General features: G+C 30.5%; 4 protein-coding genes across 12 annotated transcripts in view; 2 read left to right on the top strand and 2 right to left on the bottom strand.

The window, feature by feature from the left end:
• The first annotated feature begins 4 nt into the window (after nt 1-4).
• LOC141529060 (BTB/POZ domain-containing protein 10-like) lies at nt 5-3,202 on the top strand. The gene is made up of 5 exons (XM_074245406.1): nt 5-164; nt 464-589; nt 1,481-1,878; nt 1,961-2,158; nt 2,454-3,202. The coding sequence occupies exons 1-5, from the start codon at nt 31-33 to the stop codon at nt 2,903-2,905; spliced, it is 1,308 nt and encodes a 435-aa protein (XP_074101507.1). The 5' UTR covers nt 5-30; the 3' UTR covers nt 2,906-3,202.
• Nucleotides 3,203-3,590: 388 nt separating this feature from the next.
• LOC141528953 (protein nervous wreck) lies at nt 3,591-11,110 on the top strand. Of its 4 annotated transcripts, none has more exons than XM_074245250.1 (19): nt 3,602-3,971; nt 4,040-4,104; nt 4,573-4,670; nt 4,763-4,808; nt 4,868-4,953; nt 5,050-5,194; nt 5,425-5,625; nt 5,871-6,122; nt 6,351-6,454; nt 6,750-6,894; nt 6,961-7,038; nt 7,110-7,161; nt 7,245-7,348; nt 7,473-7,626; nt 8,035-8,216; nt 8,295-8,940; nt 9,366-9,494; nt 9,567-9,595; nt 9,963-11,110. In XM_074245250.1, the coding sequence occupies exons 2-19, from the start codon at nt 4,084-4,086 to the stop codon at nt 10,521-10,523; spliced, it is 3,033 nt and encodes a 1,010-aa protein (XP_074101351.1). In that variant the 5' UTR covers nt 3,602-3,971; nt 4,040-4,083; the 3' UTR covers nt 10,524-11,110. The 4 variants fall into 4 exon arrangements, with proteins under 4 accessions (XP_074101353.1, XP_074101352.1, XP_074101351.1 ...); XM_074245249.1 differs by having other exon boundaries at nt 3,604-3,971; nt 9,363-9,494; nt 9,963-11,109; XM_074245252.1 differs by lacking the exon at nt 9,567-9,595 and having other exon boundaries at nt 3,591-3,971; nt 9,963-10,116.
• A 237-nt stretch (nt 11,111-11,347) lies between these two features.
• Scu (hydroxysteroid 17-beta dehydrogenase 10) lies at nt 11,348-12,814 on the bottom strand. Its single transcript, XM_074245262.1, has 3 exons — nt 12,671-12,814; nt 12,139-12,303; nt 11,348-12,030 (listed from the first exon to the last, which is right to left on the bottom strand). Exons 1-3 carry the CDS (start codon nt 12,677-12,679, stop codon nt 11,437-11,439), a joined length of 768 nt encoding a protein of 255 aa, XP_074101363.1. The 5' UTR covers nt 12,680-12,814; the 3' UTR covers nt 11,348-11,436.
• A 133-nt stretch (nt 12,815-12,947) lies between these two features.
• LOC141528954 (5'-3' exonuclease PLD3) overlaps nt 12,948-19,201 on the bottom strand; it is a 39,542-nt gene continuing 33,288 nt past the window's right edge. For 5 of the 6 annotated variants that reach the window (XM_074245255.1, XM_074245254.1, XM_074245257.1 and 2 more), the window contains 5 exons: nt 16,526-16,641; nt 15,755-16,106; nt 14,837-15,163; nt 13,807-14,383; nt 12,948-13,673 (listed from right to left, as the gene is read on the bottom strand). In XM_074245255.1, coding sequence (XP_074101356.1) covers nt 13,471-13,673; nt 13,807-14,383; nt 14,837-15,163; nt 15,755-16,106; nt 16,526-16,641 — 1,575 coding nt within the window. In that variant the 3' untranslated portion in view covers nt 12,948-13,470. Of the gene's footprint in view, nt 13,674-13,806; nt 14,384-14,836; nt 15,164-15,754; nt 16,107-16,525; nt 16,642-16,749; nt 17,299-19,201 lie in introns of those variants that run through there. The other variant, XM_074245258.1, reaches the window with a different exon arrangement.

Raw genomic sequence — 19,201 nt, 5'->3', positions numbered from 1 at the left:
TGTGTATGTATTGAAAATAACTTTTATTATATGGAGAACTGTAAACTCTCTATCGTTCAGTCATCAGTTAACGACTCAAACAACGAAATTTGCGGGTTCGAAATTTGCTCATCCTCGCGTTGGCTTCGTAACAAACTACAGTGTTACTTTCCAGTGTCTAGTATGTAAGTACAACGACAATTTAATTACTCCTTCTAATAGACTCATTGTTGACAATTCAGCTCGTTACTTTTATTGTTAGTCATTTTATTTATTTTATTGCTCAAGTATCCTCTGCTGTCATTTGTCAACTAGGTGATATCAATAGCAATAGGTTATAAATTAAATTATAGATTATAAAAAATTTAGATGTTTAATATCTAAATATTAATATATTTATTTCAATAATAATAATAATTTAATTATCTCTAATGTTATTATTTATTTACATAACTTATTTTTTTTTTTTTTTTTTTTTTTCCAGCTGGTCTGATATGTCAAATCCTGCTGACCGTTCAAATTATCTTCAAGACAGCAGTAGTGATACTGAGACTGATTGCAAGGAAACTGATGGACGTGGACGATTACGTGTTTGTAAAAATAATTTGAGGTAATTTTTTATTTATTATTTTTAATTATAAAAATTAAATAATTATTAATTATTAATACTGAAGAAATTTTTTAAAACTTGTTTTTAATAAATTAAAAAAAAAATTAATTAAATGAAAAAAAATTAAAACTTCAGTATTAATTCTTTGACAACTGTCAGAATTTATTGAGCAAAAACTCTGGGTATTATAATTAAAAATATTACAATTAATGACGCAATTAAAATTATTTATATAGGTTGGTGATGAATTAATTTATTAATAATAGTTAATAGCGGATTGTTAGAAGCAGTCGTATAATTAAAGTGTAAGGTAAAACATAATGCTTGCACGTAGTTTAACTTCTCCGATACCCAAGTCTTGTTTGGTAACTCACAAGCAACAGAAGATGGAGATTAACAATAAATCTGGAAGTAATGTTATTCGTAGATGTCGGTCATATGATTTTGGTGAAGGAGATAAAAATTATTATCAGAGTCTAAGGTAAAACAAAATACGAGGATGATATTGAAGTTAGCATAATTCATTAATTATGACATTCAAGTTAGCTGTCAGTTGACAATTTTTTAATTTTATTTAACAAAAAGATTTGTTCCAAAAAATTGCATTTTTAATTTTTTTTAATTTTCACAAGTGGAAATTAAAAAAAATTTTTTTTTCATAATAATTTAATTGCTGTGCAATTATAAAAAAATTTCTAATGTCTGTCAACTTCAGTATCATAAACAGGAGAACTATTTAAAAAAAAAAAAAAAATTTTTTTCCTAAGAAAATAAATCAAAACTTAACTCTTCGCTCTTTGCAGCTAAAAAATTGGTCTTTATAATTTTAATTTATTATTATTAATTATAAATTATAAATTATTAATTTTGTTGTAAAATAAATTTGTTTAGAATGCGCCCGACATTAGGAATAGGAAAGAGTCAACCTCAGAATCACGGGAACCAGACAAGTGTGGGAGGTTTGTCGGGGAACCAGCAAAGCGATGATCGCATAACTCTGATTGTCGACAACACGAGATTCATCTTGGACCCCTCGCTGTTTACCGCTCACCCAAACACGATGTTGGGTCGGATGTTCAGCTCGGGGATAGATTTCGCTCAGCCGAACGAGCGAGGGGAGTATGAAGTCGCGGAGGGAATTTCCGCGATGGTTTTCCGCGCGATCCTCGAGTACTACAAGGGAGGAATTATTCGCTGTCCACCGACGGTCACGGTCCAAGAGCTGAGAGAGGCTTGTGATTATCTGCTGGTACCTTTTGATGCCAATACTGTCAAGTGTCAGAATTTGAGTAAGGATTTAAAACTATTGTTTATTTTTTTTTTTTATTGAACTAATTTTTTTTTTAATTAAGTAATTTGATTTTTTAAAAGGAGGATTATTACACGAACTGTCTAATGAAGGAGCTCGCTGTCAATTTGAAGTTTTTCTAGAGGATTTAATTTTACCGCTCATGGTCAACAGTGCTAGACGGGGAGATCGAGAATGTCATATTGTGGTTTTGCTTGAAGATGATTTGGTTGATTGGGATGAAGAATATCCTCCACAAATGGGTGAAGAATATTCGCAAAGTATGTTTTTTATTGTTATAATTTTAATTAAAAAGTATTGAAAATAAATAAATTTTAATACTTTTTTATTTCTTCTCTAATGAAGAAATAAAAAAATAATATTATTGGTTATTTAAAAAAATTTTTTTTATCAATATTATTATAAACTATAAAAAATAATTTTTAAGAAATAAATATACTAAAAATAACAGATAAAAAAATTTTTATAATGGTCCGTCTGTATATTTAATAATTAACTAGCAAGTATAAATAAATAAAATTATTGCTAAGTATTATTAATTTTTTTTTTTTTCAGCTGTAAATAGCACAGCGATGTACCGATTCTTCAAGTATATAGAAAACCGTGACGTAGCGAAGCAAGTAATGAAAGAGCGTGGATTAAAAAAGATCCGTCTTGGTATCGAGGGCTACCCGACTTACAAAGAAAAAATAAAAAAGCGAGCGGGTGGACGTGCCGAGGTCATTTATAATTACGTCCAGCGACCTTTTATCCACATGTCTTGGGAAAAAGAGGAGGCCAAGAGTCGTCACGTCGACTTCCAGTGTGTTAAGTCCAAATCGGTGACCAACCTGGCCGAGGCGACCGCCGACCCAGCGCTGCTCGACGCCGCCGGCAACACACAAGCCGTCGAGGACCTTCCTCAGCCTGAAGTTATCGCTGTCGGGTCGGATCCCGACGCCGAAGGAGCCATGGCTTTGATGCCCGACATCGATCCTCGCCGTCTTCTTTCCGAGGATCTCATGTGACTCGGCCTCTCCGCGCGATGCCATCCGTGTCAGCACAACTACTACTACAAAGACCACTCCGCACTGCGTTAAATTATTAATTATTAAATATTGAAGATTTTACATTAGACTTCAATACTGTACTATCAATAGATAGACACTAACACATGTTTATATTTTAAATTACTGTAAATAACTTTTCTATTCAGTCGTATCATATTTTACTGTATTACATTACTTATAATTGTAATATTAGCTTTCACATTACATATCCAGGTTTAAATATTAGAGTTTACGTAATTGTGATTTCTATATTACATATATAAATATAAATATATATATATATATATATATATATATATATATATATATATATATATATATATATATATAAAATAATAATTATAATAATATTAAGCTTTTTTTATTTTATACAGTTATTTAAATAAATGTTGGATATAAATTTAATTAAAAGATTTTTTATTGTAGTAGTTTGGAGTAATTAATATTTAATAAGTATTTTATATTGTAAAAGTTCGTATTAATTAATTTATTTATTATTATTATTATTATTATTATTATTTCAAAAGCTTAAAAATTAATAATTAAATTTAAAAGATAAAAATATTTTTTTTTTAATTTTTAAAGAAGAAATCTTAAAAAAAATCACAGTAAAATAATTAATTATAAATATTTTTTCCAAATTCATAAATAATTAAAAATGTTAATTTTATAAAAGGAAAATGTAAAAAATAATTGTTAAGAATAATTGAATTATTACTAAATTGTAAAAAGACAAAATAATGAAGACGTGGGTGTTGAAGAGTAGCTTTCGGTGTGTAAAATAAGAAGAGGGTGTTAGGGTATTTCGCGGATCACCTTCTTGCATTTAGGTAGCACATGCGTACCCACCACCTAAGCCTCTACTCGATTTCCACCTATCTCCTGAACAATTTAGAACAATATATGTCAGTGTGGGTCCGAAAACGCAGGCGCCAGGACGATCAATAAACAGTAAAAGTTGAGGGCAAGAGGCCAGTAGCATACGGATTTGCAGTGGGATAACATCATCATCCGAATTCAAGTGGTGAGTGTCTGCCTGTCAGAGTGTTGAATTGCATTTTTATAAAATCATTTCTTTTTTTTCTTTTCAAGTATTGTACAGTTTTGAGTGGTGAGGCTCAGGCGGCTGGTCGATCATGCAACCGCCACCGAGGAAGGTAAATTTTATTTTTCAATTTTTCATTTTATTTTTCTACTTGGAGAATTTAAAAGCTGAGAAGCTATCGTTGCTAATCGAACCAGGAAGCAATCGCGGACATTGTCTTCTTTTCTTTTTTTTTTTTTTTTTTTTATCGATTGTAAAATTTTATTTCATTTAAATTTTATTAATAAAAATAACCAGAGCAGAACAGACCGGAAGATTTGGCGATTCCGCAATCGCGGTGTGACCACTCAGCTACTCATACCCGCGGAACGCTCCTGGGAAAATCGATTCACATTCACCGCCCGTTCTTAAGGATCGAATCTATGTCATTAAATTTTCACCCCCGTTTTATTTATTACTACCTTACCACTTAATTTTAGGCTATTTATACCCTGTTACGTCCGTACTACGTCTATTTTATTCTATTTAGTACCCTAGTCTATCAATTTTTTTATTCACCCTCTGTTTCATATTTTTCTAGGGCAATTATGCGAAGTTTTTGAAAAATGTACACAGTGAACAAGCTGCTAAACTAGCGGCTAAAAATCAACATGAGTGTGATCTTCTTGAAGATATAAGGTATATATATTTTTATTTTCTTCTTTAAATATTTTTTATTTATTTATTTATTTATTTATTTATTTTTTTTTTTTTTTTTTTTTTTTTTTCAGGAACTTCACATTGAAAAAATCGGCTATTGAAAAATCATATTCTGAAGTAAGTTCATATTAAAAAATTTTGTTTTAAAAAGTTATTGATGTTATTTTTTATTCTAGGCATTACTTAAAATATCATCAGCGTATTTGAATAAGAAGATTCCAAATATTCCAGATTTAAAAATAGATAATGCTGATGAAAAATGGTAAAGTTTATTTTTTATTTAATTTTTGTTATTATTATCAATTTTTAAGCTTTTAAAATAATAATAATAATAATAATAATAATAAAAATTTTTAAGGAACATGTGGAATGTTTGGCGGACTGTATTAGAAGAAAATGAAAAATTAGCGCGAGCGCGTTTGGCTGCTGTTGAAGTATTTCAACAGCAAATAGCAGATGATGCAAAAATTTTACGTATGCATAAAATGCAAATATCAAAAAAGGTATATATAAATTTTTGTTAATATTTCTTCTTAAATTAAAATTTTATTTGAGTCTACTTTCAAAACTCTTGCCCATTTTTTTATCTTCAATATTTTAGTCACAATAATTACTATAAAAAAATTTGAATAAATAAAGTTGTTTTTAATTTATCAATCAATAATTTTATAAAATATAAAATATAATAATAAAGTAATCGATAAAATTGATTAATAATTTTTTTTTTCTTCAGGCAATAGACCAACTACTGATAGTACAAAAAGAACTACAGACATGTGTACAGGATGTCGATAAAACAAAGAAATTATACCACGACGAAGAGCACAGCGCTCATGACGTCCGCGACAAAGCCAAAGATATCGAAGAAAAGCTAAAGAAGAAAAAAGGATCGTTTTTCCAGTCAATAACTTCTTTGCAGAAAAATAGCGCCAAGGTATATTATAAAAATATCTCTTATAAATAAATAAAAAAAAAAAGATTCTCTGTAAAGAATTGAGCTTGGGTGATTTCAGAGTATAAAAGTTTAAACTATTGCGAGTAATAGTTTTAAATTAAATCGCACGTCAGTGACCCGGTCGCGTATTTCCGACGCTGTTATGTCAGGCATCACGTTATTATCTCTGTACATAAATTTATTTATTTTTTTGTATTGATCAATCTGGATTACACAAATTACAGGTAACATCAAAACGCGATGCTCTGGAAGAAAAATCAACGGGAGCGCGTAACGATTACTTGTTGAGTCTAGCAGCCGCCAACGCCCATCAGAATCGCTATTTCGCGGTCGATCTGCAAACCACGATGCAGTATCTTGAGCAGAATGTCTATGACAAAGTTCAAGAGTATTTGACACTTATGGGTCGCACTGAATTGCTTACTTGCATGGCTACGCAAAATAGTTTTGGTAAAATTCGTGATCAAGCACAACAGGTAATTTTTTTTTTTTTTTTTTTTAATAAAATTAATTAAAAATTTTTTAGTAGATTTTATAAAAATCTAATTATTATATTATTTTTTTAAATTAAAATTTATCTTGATTTTTTTTTAATAAAGTTAATTTTAAATTTATTAAAAATCTAACTATTGTATTTTTTTTTTTTTTTTTTTTTTTTTTTTAATATAGTTAATAAATAAATTAATAAAAAAATTTTTTAACAGCTCACAAGAGAATACAACATTCAATGCTGCAATTTATATTACCCGGTATTAAAACAACATATACAGTATGATTTCGAGCCTTGTGACAGTGATCCAATTGATAGGTAAGTTAAAAGTTTTCTTCTTTGACCTTTATATTGAAAAAGTATATTTTAATATTTATTAAAATTATAAATCATCATTCTTATCTATAATTTTTAATTTTTTTATTAATTTTTGTGTCCAAAAATTAAACAATAATTTTTTTAATATTAATTCTGGTAATAAATTTATAAAAAAAATTTTATAAAGAAGAAAATTAATTTAAATAAATTAATTACCATAAATAATTTTTTTTTGTTTTAATTATGGATATTTATATCAATTTATTTATTTATTTTTTTTTTTTTTTAATTTAAGGGTAACTGCAGATCATTCAGCTGCAACATCGCTGGGCAAAGAAGCCCGACGATGGTCATCAAAAATAGCCCGAGAAGTAAGCAATATCCGCGAGAATACTAGAAAATTACACGCAATGCTCCAGCTTAAGGAGTCAGGACAGAAAGTGAGTAAATAAAATAAAAAATAAAAATTAAAAAATAAAAAATAAAAAATAATTTTAAAATTACAGAGTGACCCGAATGATCCAAATGGTCCAGATTTAGACACCAAAATAGACGAATTGAAGCACAATATTCGACGCGCTGAGGTACTGATAATAAACTATAAAATTCAATTATTATTATTATCATCATTTGTTGATTAAATAATTAAATTTAGACGGCCAAAATGAAAGCTGAAGCTCGGATCGAATGCCTGCGTGCTGGCGGAGGTAAATTTTATTTATTTCAATTTTAATTTTTAATTTTTCAATTAAAAAAAAAAAAAAAAAAAATTAATTATATTTTATTTCAGTTAACGTCGACGAGTTCCTGCAAGAGGCCGAGACTCTAAGCGTCCAGGACATGCCTCGTTCGGCGAGCTCTTTGTCAGTACGTACTGACGCATCGGGAGCTGCGGTAATTAATTAATAACTTTAAATATTAATTATAATTACTGTAATTGATGTTGAAGCTTGAAGCTTGTTGGATTTAATTACTCGATCAATCAATCGATTGATTAACTAACTTTACTTATTTATAGGAACACCCGTCCTCGGATTCGTTCTACGACAGCGACAATGACGCCGGTAGCGATTTAACGACCGTCGAGAGGCCCGGCAGTGCTCGTCATTCCAGCCAGCACGAGGATGAGACTTATAATGAACGCGAGAGGCATGATAGCGCTGAAGTTGATGGTAAATTATTGTTTTATTATTATCATCAGTAATTATCGATAATGTTGGGGCAATTTTCATCGATATTTGTGATTTTAATATTTAATTTATTTACGTTAATTATTAGATAATTATCTTTACTTAATTTTTGTTCATTTTAAAATTAAAAGTTTAATTTTTAGCTTATAAAAAAAAAATATCAATTTTGCAATAAAATTTTTGAATTTTTTTTAGAAAATTTTTGCTTTAAATTCTTTAAAAAAATATCAAAAATTTATTGCTGAAAAATCTAATATAATTAATGACTAAATAATATAATTAAAAAAATTTAGAACTAAAAAAAAAAAATAATTTTGTATAACTTTGAAAAAAATTAATTAAAAAAAAAAAAAAAAAAAAAAAAATTCTAACTGTATTAAATTATTTTAGCTCTACTAGAAGAAGAAAAGCAACGAATGGAGCAAACAGTAGCAGGTTGGGACGATCCAACCCAGATAGATTGGGGAACTACTGACGAAAAAGGAGAAGTAGTCACCGACACAGCAGCTGAAGTATCTGATCCAAACGCCAGTCTACAATTATTCAAATGCACTGCTCTGTATTCTTACACTGTAAATGAATTATTTAGTTAATTAATTAATAATAATTAATTAAATATAAATTTAATTTAAAAAATTTTTAATTACCAGGCACAAAATCCGGACGAGTTATCAATAGTCGAAAGCGAGCAACTAGAAGTAGTAGGCGAGGGCGACGGAGACGGCTGGCTGCGAGCCAGGAATTACCGCGGAGAAGAAGGCTTCGTTCCGCAGAATTACTTGGACGTAGAGCGAGAAGCTGTGGCCACAACGGGGCTGATATCCCAGCCGGGGCTGGTCACACAGATCTCTTTCTCCTCGGTGGACTACACTATCGACGATCACGACGCGGTTGATCCTGATGCTCATCTTCACGCGCAGCAGGAACCTGCTCCGCAGGAACCGGAACCAGAACCACAATTACAACAGCAATATGTCCCTGAAGATCCCGGAGCTTCGTACTGCATCGCTCTTTATGACTACGACGCGACTTGCGATGAAGAGCTGACTTTCATGGAAGGAGACGTGCTTAAGATAATTAAGACAGAGCCCCATGATATGGACGACGGCTGGTGGGAAGGAGAGCTTCATGGACGCAGGGGATTATTTCCTTCGCTGGTTGTTGAACCCTGTGCTCCTGATGGCGCTCCGCTGACTCCTGAAGAAAGCAAAACACCCCCTAGTTCTGCTCCGCCTGTTTTTACGCCTCCAGAAGTTCCTGAATACGCGCTTACTGAAGAACTTGCTTTAGCTTTTGGTAATTTTTTTATTTTAATTAATTTAATTAAGTTTCTTTTTAGTCTTTTGTACGGCGGATTTATTAATATAATTTTTTTAATTAATTTGAAAGTCAAAATTTATATTATTTTTTTGTCAAAATTTTTATTTTTAAATTTCTAATAAAATAATTTTTTGAATAATTAATTTAAGAAACATTTAAAAATTTTTTTAATTAAATTAATTATGAAAAAAAAATTTTATATATTGATATTTTTATTAGAGTTGATAAAAAAAATAAAAATTAATTTTTAACTTACCTTATTAATGAATATTGAGCAGTAAAAAATTTTTCCACAATGGCCGCTTAATTGATTTACAATACTGCCCTCCTAGTTTCACAGTCAGCTGGCAGGATACTCAAACTGAAAACTGAAATTAATATTTTATTATTACTTTCAGCAGCAGCAGAAGAAGGAAAGCCGCCAATAATAAACGGTGAAGTAGAAAACTTTTCCATGACAATGTCCAGAGACCAGAAAAGTCACTACGGAAGTCAATTCGACGAGACCGGCGCTGCGCCAGGAATAGTCGGTAAGTAATAAGCTAAAAATTAGTAATTAAAAATGATCTAAATTATTGAATTGGCTTTGTATCAATGTGCAGTCGTTCAAGTGTCGGATGAAGGTGACAAGGTAAATTGCCTTGGCTTATTTTATATTTTTTTTTTTTTTTTTAAATACCAAAATCAGCTGACAGCTGTTAATTTCTTGATAAAAAAAATTAAATGTTTCTTGTTATAATTTATTATTTTTTTAATTCTTAAAATTATCAGCTGTTTCTTCTTAATTTGAGTGTAATATAAAAATGACAAAACATTTTTTTTTAATTATTTAATTTAATAAATTAAAAATGTCAGCTGACTTTAGTATTTTTATTTATTTTTTAACTTTTCGTAGTGCACTTAGTCAAGTGAGAAAAAAAAAGCTTGAGAAGAAGAAAAAACAAATTAAAATAATAATAAATAAAAAAAAAAAAACTAACCTAAAAATTATTTGACAGGAGCCGCAGGATGACAAGGTAATAAAAGATGGAGACCGGCCTAAAATAAAGCTAGAAAAAGTTGAAGATGACGGAGGCCTAGGTGTCGCGCAGATCGTGATTACCGCAGCGACGCCTATGGAAGAAATCGAGCGACCTTTTCCCGGGGAAGAAGACCAGAAACAAGATGAAGGTGAGGAAGAAGAAAAAAAAGCCGAAGAAGAAATAACAATTAAAGAAGAAATAAAAGAACAAGAACACCAAGAAACTCCGCCTAATGAAGAAGTCGAAGAAAAGTCAACTGTCGACGACTTGCCAGCTGACTCGGCGCCATTTCCTATAAGCAGCAGCTCCGGAAGTGAAGCTGACTCGACATCCGGGCCTAGCACTGCTGACAATTCAGCGTCATTGCCTTCCCGAGGTACGGTTATTGAAATGCAGGTCGAGAACAACGAGACCAGCGACGAGCAGCCTGACATTATCCCCGAGAAGATGTTGATCGGCGGACGCGCCAGCATACCTGATGAGCTGCAGCCCGACCAGCTGGAGAAACTTCAGAACCTCAAGGAATCCAATGCCTAGGATTGACTCTACCTCGGAGATGAGGGTTACAATGCCTTAACAGAAAAACTGGCTCTTCCTAATAATCATCAAAATAAATTTCATTCCTTGATGAAGTTTTGGAGTAATTCTCCGGTGGTTTTCGGGAATAAAGACTCTAATAAAGTTTATTTCAATAATGATAATACCAATATTAATAATAATAATAATAATAATAATAATAATAATAATAATAATAATGAGGATGATATTTAAAGAAGACTACTAAGGAAACTAATAAATGCTATTCCCCGTGTGTGTTTCGCGAGATAAATCCCCAAGAAATGTTCATTATTTATTATTAATTATTAAATATTTTTATGTTGATATTATGTACACAAATTTTTTCTAGGCAATACTCTAGGTAACTATTGTAACGCGTTGTGATTTTTGCAACGTTATCGCTATATATATAAATAAATAAAAAAAAAATAAATAAATAAATATTATAAACTATAATGAAATAAAGAACAATAATGTGAAAATATTAAATAATAAATGAGATTAATTGTACAGTCGTAAATAAAGAAATTAAAAATATTGTCGATATTGGAGTTTCTTTTTTTTACATCTGGCAAATTTTGAAATTTTTTTTTTCAAAAAAAAAAAAATTTTTTTAAATTACTAAAATTGTTCAATTTTACACTCTTAAAATATTGGGGAAAAAAAAAAAAAAAATTTATTTATTATTTTTATTAAAAATGAATTTTTAGATTTTTTTAAATGCATAAATTTCTAATTTTATTATTTAAAATATACCAACATTTATAAAGATCTAATAAAATTCATATAAAAGTTATAAAAAATTCCTGATCCACTTAAAAAATTTATTAGAGTCAATTTTAAAATTAATTTACAAAGTAAATAATTAAAATTGACACTTAATAAAAATATTTTAAGGCTGCATGCGAAGAGCACCATCCAGACGAATAGTCTCGCCATTCAAGAGCGGGTTCTCGACGATAGCCTGGGCCAGCTGAGCGAACTCCTCGGTCTTTCCCAGACGCTGCGGGAAGGGGACTGTCTTTGCCAAGAAGATCCTGACCTTCTCAGGCAGAGAAGACAACAGCGGAGTGTCAAACAGTCCCGGAGCTATCGTGCAAACGCGGATGCCTTGAGAAGAAAGGTCGCGAGCAAGTGGAAGAGTCATTCCGACGATGGCGCCTTTGCTGGCTGAGTACGCGGACTGACCTGTCTGTCCCTCGAAAGCGGCTACACTGGCGGTGTTGATGATCACTCCGCGCTGCCCGTCGGCGTTTGGCGTGTTGTCGCCCATCAGTCCCACGGAAAGTCGGATCACGTTGAAAGTCCCGATTGTGTTGACGGTCACCACTCGGGAAAAAGTGTCCAAGCTGTGTGGAAGCTTCTTGTTGAAGTTGTAGACTTTGAACGCTGCTGCTATCCCAGCGCAGTTTACTAAAACGTCCAGCTTTCCGAACTCACTTTTTGTTAAGTCAAGCGCTTTTTCTATGTCCTCTGTTGATGTCACCTGGAATAATTATTTTTGAGGTGTAAAAAAAAAAATATTTAAAATTGTTTATAAAATTAAGTTTACAAGTCTCGGAATTAATTCATTAATTTAATAATAATTACTTACATCCATAGGCGCAAATATTACATTGGGACCCAACTCCTTGGCCATTTCCTGGCCCTTAGAAGTCGGTAAATCCGCGGCGATTACCTTACCACCTTGCTGGACAAATCTCTCAACAGTCGCACGTCCTAATCCTGACGCACCGCCTGTCACCAAAGTTACTAATCCCTAAAAAATTTATAAAATTAATTATATTATAATTAAAAAAATTTTTTGGAATTTTAAAACACATTGTGAATTTTTTAACAATTAAAATTATTAAATAAAAAAATTCCACGTGTAAAAATTAAATAAAATTTTTTAACTAATTTTTTTTTTTTTTTTTGTAATAAAAATTAATTATTATTCAAAGATCTAGATTCAGTGATAAGTTTTTATTTTTAACCTTATCTATTATGTTCATTTGCAAAACGACCTTTGGACGTCAGAATTTTTGCAGGATTAACCAATAATTGAATAATTATAAAAAATTACTATATTAATCCATGAAAATATAAATTTTGAATAATTATCGAATAAATAAATAATAAGTTACCTTCATCATCTTGTTTTGATTTTTTTTTACAAGTTTAGAGTTTTAGAATATCTTTGTAGATACACCGGTGACTCCAGGCGAATTCTTCAACTACTGAACTATGGATCTTTTTAATCATTGTTATTATTACAATAATGATAATAATAATAATAATAATAATTGGAACTGTTGCGCCATCTGAAGAGTTATTTTAGCAGCCGGTAAGAGAGAACTGTCAAGATAAATTAATGAAAATTAACTTTGACGACATCTAAAAACTTGATCAGATTTTCTAAATGTTAAAAATAAATTCAAAATATTATTCTTATTTATTTTTTATATTAAATTTACATTATGCATTTATTTAATTATTAATATAAGGTACAATTACCGGCGGACTTTTATTTTACTACTGGCAAAAAAAAAAAAAACCAGTAAAAAGAAAATAAACGCTGTAAAAAAATAATTTCGTTGGTAAGCAACGCGTGCAATTATAAAATATTTCATTTCGTTGTTTTATTACTTACGTACTTTAATTAAGTACGTAATTAATTAACGCTCGTTTTCTAAATATTTACAGTTTAACTTACCCCGATTAAGTTAATTTTAATTATGACACTGAAGTTTAAAAATTATTAGAATTTTTTTTCTTCTTCTTTAAAAAATTATTAATCGAAAAAAAAAAAAAATTTCATTAAAAAAATTTTTTTTTTCATTGTAATTGATTTTTTATAAAAATAAAAAAAATTGACAGCTATCAGCTAACTTCAGTGTCATTTTTAATTCAATAATATTTACACACTTTCTTAACTTAGATCAAGTTACGCGTGTATGTGGTGGTGATAGTACGGTAGGAAGTAATTCATTTTGTTTTTAACCGCTGAACGAATTCGATTGGCTGCTGGAGTCGTATTCAGTGGGTATGAGTAAGGAGAGTTCCAGTCGCGGAGAAATACGTCTTCTAGTTGTTGGCGGATGCTTTCGTTGTTTTTGTGATCGGCGTCTTCTAATATTAATCCGATACCTGACAATAAATAAAATTTATAATTAATTAATTTTATAAAAAAATAAATAATTTTTAAAAGTATTAAAAAATTTTTTAATTGAAAAAAAAAAAAAAAAAAAAAAAAAGAATAATTAAAAATTAAAATATTTACCAGCAGTATCGATAAAATAATCCCCGTACCAATTACTGGTCCCAATATAAGCCGCCGAGTCAGTAACCATATATTTATTATGATTAACCCTTCCAAAGGGAATTTTATCAAACTCTTCATTAGTCGGTACAACAAAGCGCCTGATTTCAATCCTGACATTCTTGTAACTATTGGTAAGATCCATCAAGGAAGCCAGGAAATTATCCTCGGATTTACGGGAATGTTTCCACCAGGAGATCAATAATCTTATTCTGATCCGTCTGTCGATGGCCGTCGATCTCAATGCGTTGTCTATTACCGGCCAGTACTTTACTTTCGGCGAGTAGACAGTCAGAGGAGCGTAATCCATCACAGATATATAAATAAATTTTTCAGCTTTCTCTATGCAGTCCAGAATCCCGTCGATATCGTTGGATCTACCCTTGGGAGACAGGGACGCTGGAGAACTCGTGATAAATCCTCTGTAATTATTACCCTCTGTAGTTAAGTTCACTGGGTTGTTGATATTTATTTTTGTACTGACAGAATCAGGCCAGGACGCTGGAACTCTTCCATCTTTACCCAGCTGCCAGTAAACCTGTTAAATAATTATTAAAATTAAATTAATTAAGACTAATTTATTTGTTAAATAAATAAAAAAAATTCTTTACTAATTTTAGTGGCAAATATTCTTTTTAAAAATTAAATTAACCGACGTCTAAAATTTTTTTTATTTTTTATTTATTTTTTTTTTTATAATAAAAAATAATTTTGCGCCACAATAAAAATTAATCAAGTAAGATATTAAGATAGAAAGAGGTCGTAAAATTTTAAAGCAAAAACTGGGAGGAAATAAAAAAATTGATAAATTATTTATAGATCATTATTATGCACAGGAAATCTTTGTTTTCCTCTGCAAAATCGTTATTTTCAGATAATTTATAATGTACATATCGCTTTTCTCTGGAAAAGCGATATATACATTACATTATTAGAAAATTTTTTTCCCCAGAGATTTTAGAGTAATTTTAAAATATAAAAATAAAATTACCTCAAATATTTTGGCGAAATCATTCGCCAAGCACGTGCAATTTTGGATAAGAACGCCCAGTTCTTTGACTTGGGTCAAGGATCTCCAGTCCATATTCGCTGATCCGACGTAGACATGCGTGCGATCTATCAGCCATAATTTGGTGTGTAATACTCCGCCGCCGAAAAAAGCCGCAAAATTTAGACTTCTTACTTCGGCGTTGGCTTTTTTTGACAAGTACTCGGTGTCAAAGTTGGGGCTCAGTTGGGAGGGCGCGTTCTGGGCGACTTTTATCATAATATTTCTGTCTCTTCCGGCGGAAACTAACGCTTCGAAGACGTCTTCGCCCTGTAAATTAAAATCAATTATTAATTTTTTTTTTCATAAAATATTTTTTAAAAAATAATAAAAGTAAATTAATTATTAAAATAAAATTAATTAAAAAAAAAAAAAAAAAAAAAAATTAATACTTAAATTATCTACAATTATGTTAAATTGAATGTTAATAAATATACCGTCGTCTGGGTTTCAATAATGGATTTTAATTTCAGTATATATGCATTAAAATTATAAAAAATTCTGGTGAAAAGTTGGATGAAATAAACTGTTATATTAAATATTTAATAAATTTACATTAAAAGTTTCTAATATGAACCAGTTGCCGAGACGTTTTCGTTTAATATATAAAGAAAAAAGTTGACCCGAAAACTTTATTAATTATTGGGAATATTTAAAAGAAAAGTATCTAAATTGAGTTTTTGAGAAGTTACCGGGTCAATTAGGCCACCGGTTTGCCGTCTGGGATTTCAGTAATCGTTTATTGATATATAAAATTGAGAAAAGAAAAAAAAAATCAAAATAAATAGTGAAGTAGAATATAATGTAGCAGGTAATTTTGATGATTTGTTTGGGCCCAGAGAGAATTACTAAGTAATTTACCTCTCGGGCGCTATCGTCGGGATAAACATCTTGTCTGGTCATAGTCCAGTATAATGACGCAATTTCAATAGTATATTGAGCGGACTGAATGAGCTCAATCCAAGTGGAATAAGTGCTCCGGTGGACCACTGAATTATTATCGTAAATCACCCCGATGGGTATTGATTCGACCAGCGAAATACGGCAGCTGTCCTTGCAGATGTACTCAGATTCATTTCCGTAAATACTCGAATTGCTCAAGTGTTTGTGCTCCGCGTGGTCTAGTAAAGGCAGTAAAACTACCAGGACTATCAGGATCAGGATTATGCTGATGGGGATACAGCTCGGGCGGCACCAGCCTTGCGCTCCCCACCTGAAAAATCAAATTTATTTATCTATATTATTAAGAAAAATGTTACATTCATCAAGACCTTTCGTTTGAGTACCCACATCAATTTTTCATATATTTGATATATTTGATATATATATATATATATATGTATATATGAAAAATATATAAAAAATGCATGTGGGTACTCAAATGAAAGCTCTCGATGAGTATAACATCGGGATGAGCTTATATTTTTAAAAATGTCAATATTTAATAAAGCAAAATTTTATTTATTAAATTTATCAAAACAATATTAAGAAAAAAAAATTACATTCTGTACTGTAATGAAACGTGTCGGAAAAAAAACTGGAGTAATTATAGTTTCAGACTATGATTTTATAAAAAATTCTCCAACTATTGTGATTTATTAGTTATGAGAATAATGAGTCATTATGACTTACTTTGAATGCGTAAGGTGGTCACCAATATCACTTCTCAGCATGAAACCAGTTTGATCCCAAGTATCGTAGTCATCGTCAACTGATACTGTTTCAAGCTTTGCATTTTCTGCTACGGTCTGCAAAATAAATAATTTAATAATATTTTTAACAAATAAATTAATTAAAAATTAAAAATAATAATTAAAAACTCCAAAAAAATTTTAAATAAATATATAAATCTTCACCTTTTTACCAGATTTGTCATATAATTTAGTAGCAACCATTTCTACCTCTAATGTCTTAAAATATAAATACCAATAAAAAATCTAAAATATTTAAAGGCAGTAAATAATAAATGAAATGACTTTATCTAGCACATTATTGAGTGTACTATTATAGTTCAACGACACAATGCTACAGGTGTTAAAATCGAAGTATATTCGGTTTATCAATACCAATACATTACATGTAATCATTAAATCGAAACATTCTCAATAATTCATAGCGTCGATGTTGTTAATAATGAATTAACAGTTCGAGTTACACTTAAACTTCGATTATATTCTACATTGTATTACATTAAATTATATTGTATTATATATAGAATTCAGATTGCATTGTTCTATATTGTATTATATCGCCCAATTATTATATTACCCGGTTTCAAGTAGCATTTAATAATGCAGATAAATAGAATTCATAACATTTGTTTATAATAATTCGATAATGCACTTTTGTGACTCAATATTCTACCAAGTGTTTATAGCAACGCGTACTGCAGATAACATATGTGTTGAGCATTGTAATTTTACTATATTGAGTTCGACTATAGATGTGTAATGTTTAAATATATATACCGTAGTTCAAACTGCAGCAAAAAATTAGGATGATATATATATATATATATATATATATATATATATATATATATATATATATATATATATATATATATATATATATATATATATATATATAAGTTTATGGTGCAGAAAAGAGAACTGCAGCATCGAGTACCGATATTTCGGAGAAGAATTTCTCATGGTAGTCAACAGATGTCTACTTTGGTCTGAAAATCTTCTTCAATTTTTTTTTTTTTTTTTAATTTTACTGAGATTTAAAAATTTTTTAAATATTTTTTGTTGCTAAATTTCTCAAATTTTTTTTTATAATGATAACAATTAATTAAAAATTTTTATTTCAATGTATTTTGCTATTAAACTAAATTTTACACTTCACAAACAATAAATTGTTTAAAATATTCTCTATTCCCTTGAAGGTAATATAAATAACATCCTTATAAAATAAAAAATATATAAAAAACTAACAGGCAGTATTTTTTCCATGTATCAGTTTATCGCCGATAAAAGTACGAATAATTTTATTGCAAGTAAAAAATATATTCTTCAATATCGAGAGCTTGTGTCAAAGGACTTTCAATAAATTTTCCTATTTAATTGAATCCTTCTGTAACATCCAGCCCGTAACAGAATTGTAATTTAAATGAAATGCATTCCTATATATAAAAATTGTTTTTTAAAAATAAATTTTTCTATTTAACAATAATAATTTCCAATATTGCACAAAAAAATTTATTTTTAATAGATATTTTTGTAACAATAAATAAATTTGTCAGAAATTGAAAAAAAAAAAAAAATATTTTTTTACCGAAAATAATTGATTTATTCTCACAAAAATTAATAAATAAAAAAAAAAAAAAAAAAAAAAAAATTTAATATTAATTTTTGTAAAAAAATCCAATAAAAATTTGCCTACTCTTATCTCCTTAAGGGCTTAAAAAAGCGGTGACTAATAGCCACTGTAAAAAGCCGTAATCACCTTGCTATCTTGCATCTCTCGAGGAATGCACACCTCTTATCTTGAACCATAACACAATAATGAAATTAAATTATCAATAATAACATTATAAACGAGTGATAAAGGCTTTCAGCGAGCCTTTGGAGGCCAGAGTCCAGGCAGATACTCTCGCCGCAGACTCGTAAAGTAAAGTAAAGATCTAAGTGTCGCCTAGCTGTTCTATCTATAATAACAGCAACACTCAATCTCCCAATCTGGGAAGTGAAATTGATGATTAACGTTCCATCGATCAAAGCGCCGTCCGGCAAAATTACTTCCCGGGTTGATTTTTTATTCCCTTTTCTCGACTGGTTCTCTCCCAGAGGACGAGCGGGGAGGGAGGTTCAATGAGAGCCGAAGAAAATCCGTGAAGAAGGAAAAGGGACGGCGAATCCGTTGGTACACACTGGCCATTTGGTCGGTTTGGCATTGATCGGATTCCGATAGCAGGAGCTTGCAGTGATCATCACGATCAACTTGGATCCATAGCCATCGGTTGAGTAAATATTGACCGTGGGCAAGCTTGCCTCAGAAATGTCGTTCGGCAGACGCCGCTTATCGATGATGCCTCTTACTGCGTGATAATAATGATGATAATAATGGGAATCAAGCTACGCGTGAGAGCATCAACTTGGCACTCATACACTACGAGCTATCTCTGGCTCTAGTGTGTGTCTGTCGCCTATCAGTGGCGTTGATCCCCGGGATCCTGGATGACACACGTACGCCGGTTCGTCTTGATGCGACAGTCTCCACGCGAAACACTCTTTCACCAAAGGGAAGGATAAAACTCTCTCCTCCCTCTTCCCAGTCTCGGTTAGATGTTATGAATGTCTAGGT

The sequence above is a fragment of the Cotesia typhae genome, unplaced genomic scaffold, assembly GCF_013202065.1.
Source record: "Cotesia typhae breed Kobodo isofemale line unplaced genomic scaffold, CoteBio_Ctyphae contig_44, whole genome shotgun sequence".
Lineage (NCBI taxonomy): Eukaryota > Metazoa > Arthropoda > Insecta > Hymenoptera > Braconidae > Cotesia > Cotesia typhae.
Note: the sequence above shows the minus strand (reverse complement) of the source record. Positions and strands in the feature narration are given on the sequence as shown.

What these genes read in the sequence shown, in the direction of transcription:
- LOC141529060 (XM_074245406.1), top strand. Translation starts at nt 31, where the DNA reads ATGGAGAACTGTAAACTCTCTATCGTTCAGTCATCAGTTAACGACTCA. An exon ending in TGTCAAGTGTCAGAATTTGA is followed by an intron (nt 1,879 to 1,960) that starts GTAAGGATTTAA and finishes ATTTTTTAAAAG; the next exon opens with GAGGATTATTACACGAACTG. An exon ending in GGGTGAAGAATATTCGCAAA is followed by an intron (nt 2,159 to 2,453) that starts GTATGTTTTTTA and finishes TTTTTTTTTCAG; the next exon opens with CTGTAAATAGCACAGCGATG.
- LOC141528953 (XM_074245249.1), top strand. Translation starts at nt 4,084, where the DNA reads ATGCAACCGCCACCGAGGAAG. An exon ending in GATCTTCTTGAAGATATAAG is followed by an intron (nt 4,671 to 4,762) that starts GTATATATATTT and finishes TTTTTTTTTCAG; the next exon opens with GAACTTCACATTGAAAAAAT. An exon ending in GATAATGCTGATGAAAAATG is followed by an intron (nt 4,954 to 5,049) that starts GTAAAGTTTATT and finishes AAAATTTTTAAG; the next exon opens with GAACATGTGGAATGTTTGGC.
- Scu (XM_074245262.1), bottom strand. An exon ending in TAATATTTGCGCCTATGGAT is followed by an intron (nt 12,031 to 12,138) that starts GTAAGTAATTAT and finishes TAATTATTCCAG; the next exon opens with GTGACATCAACAGAGGACAT.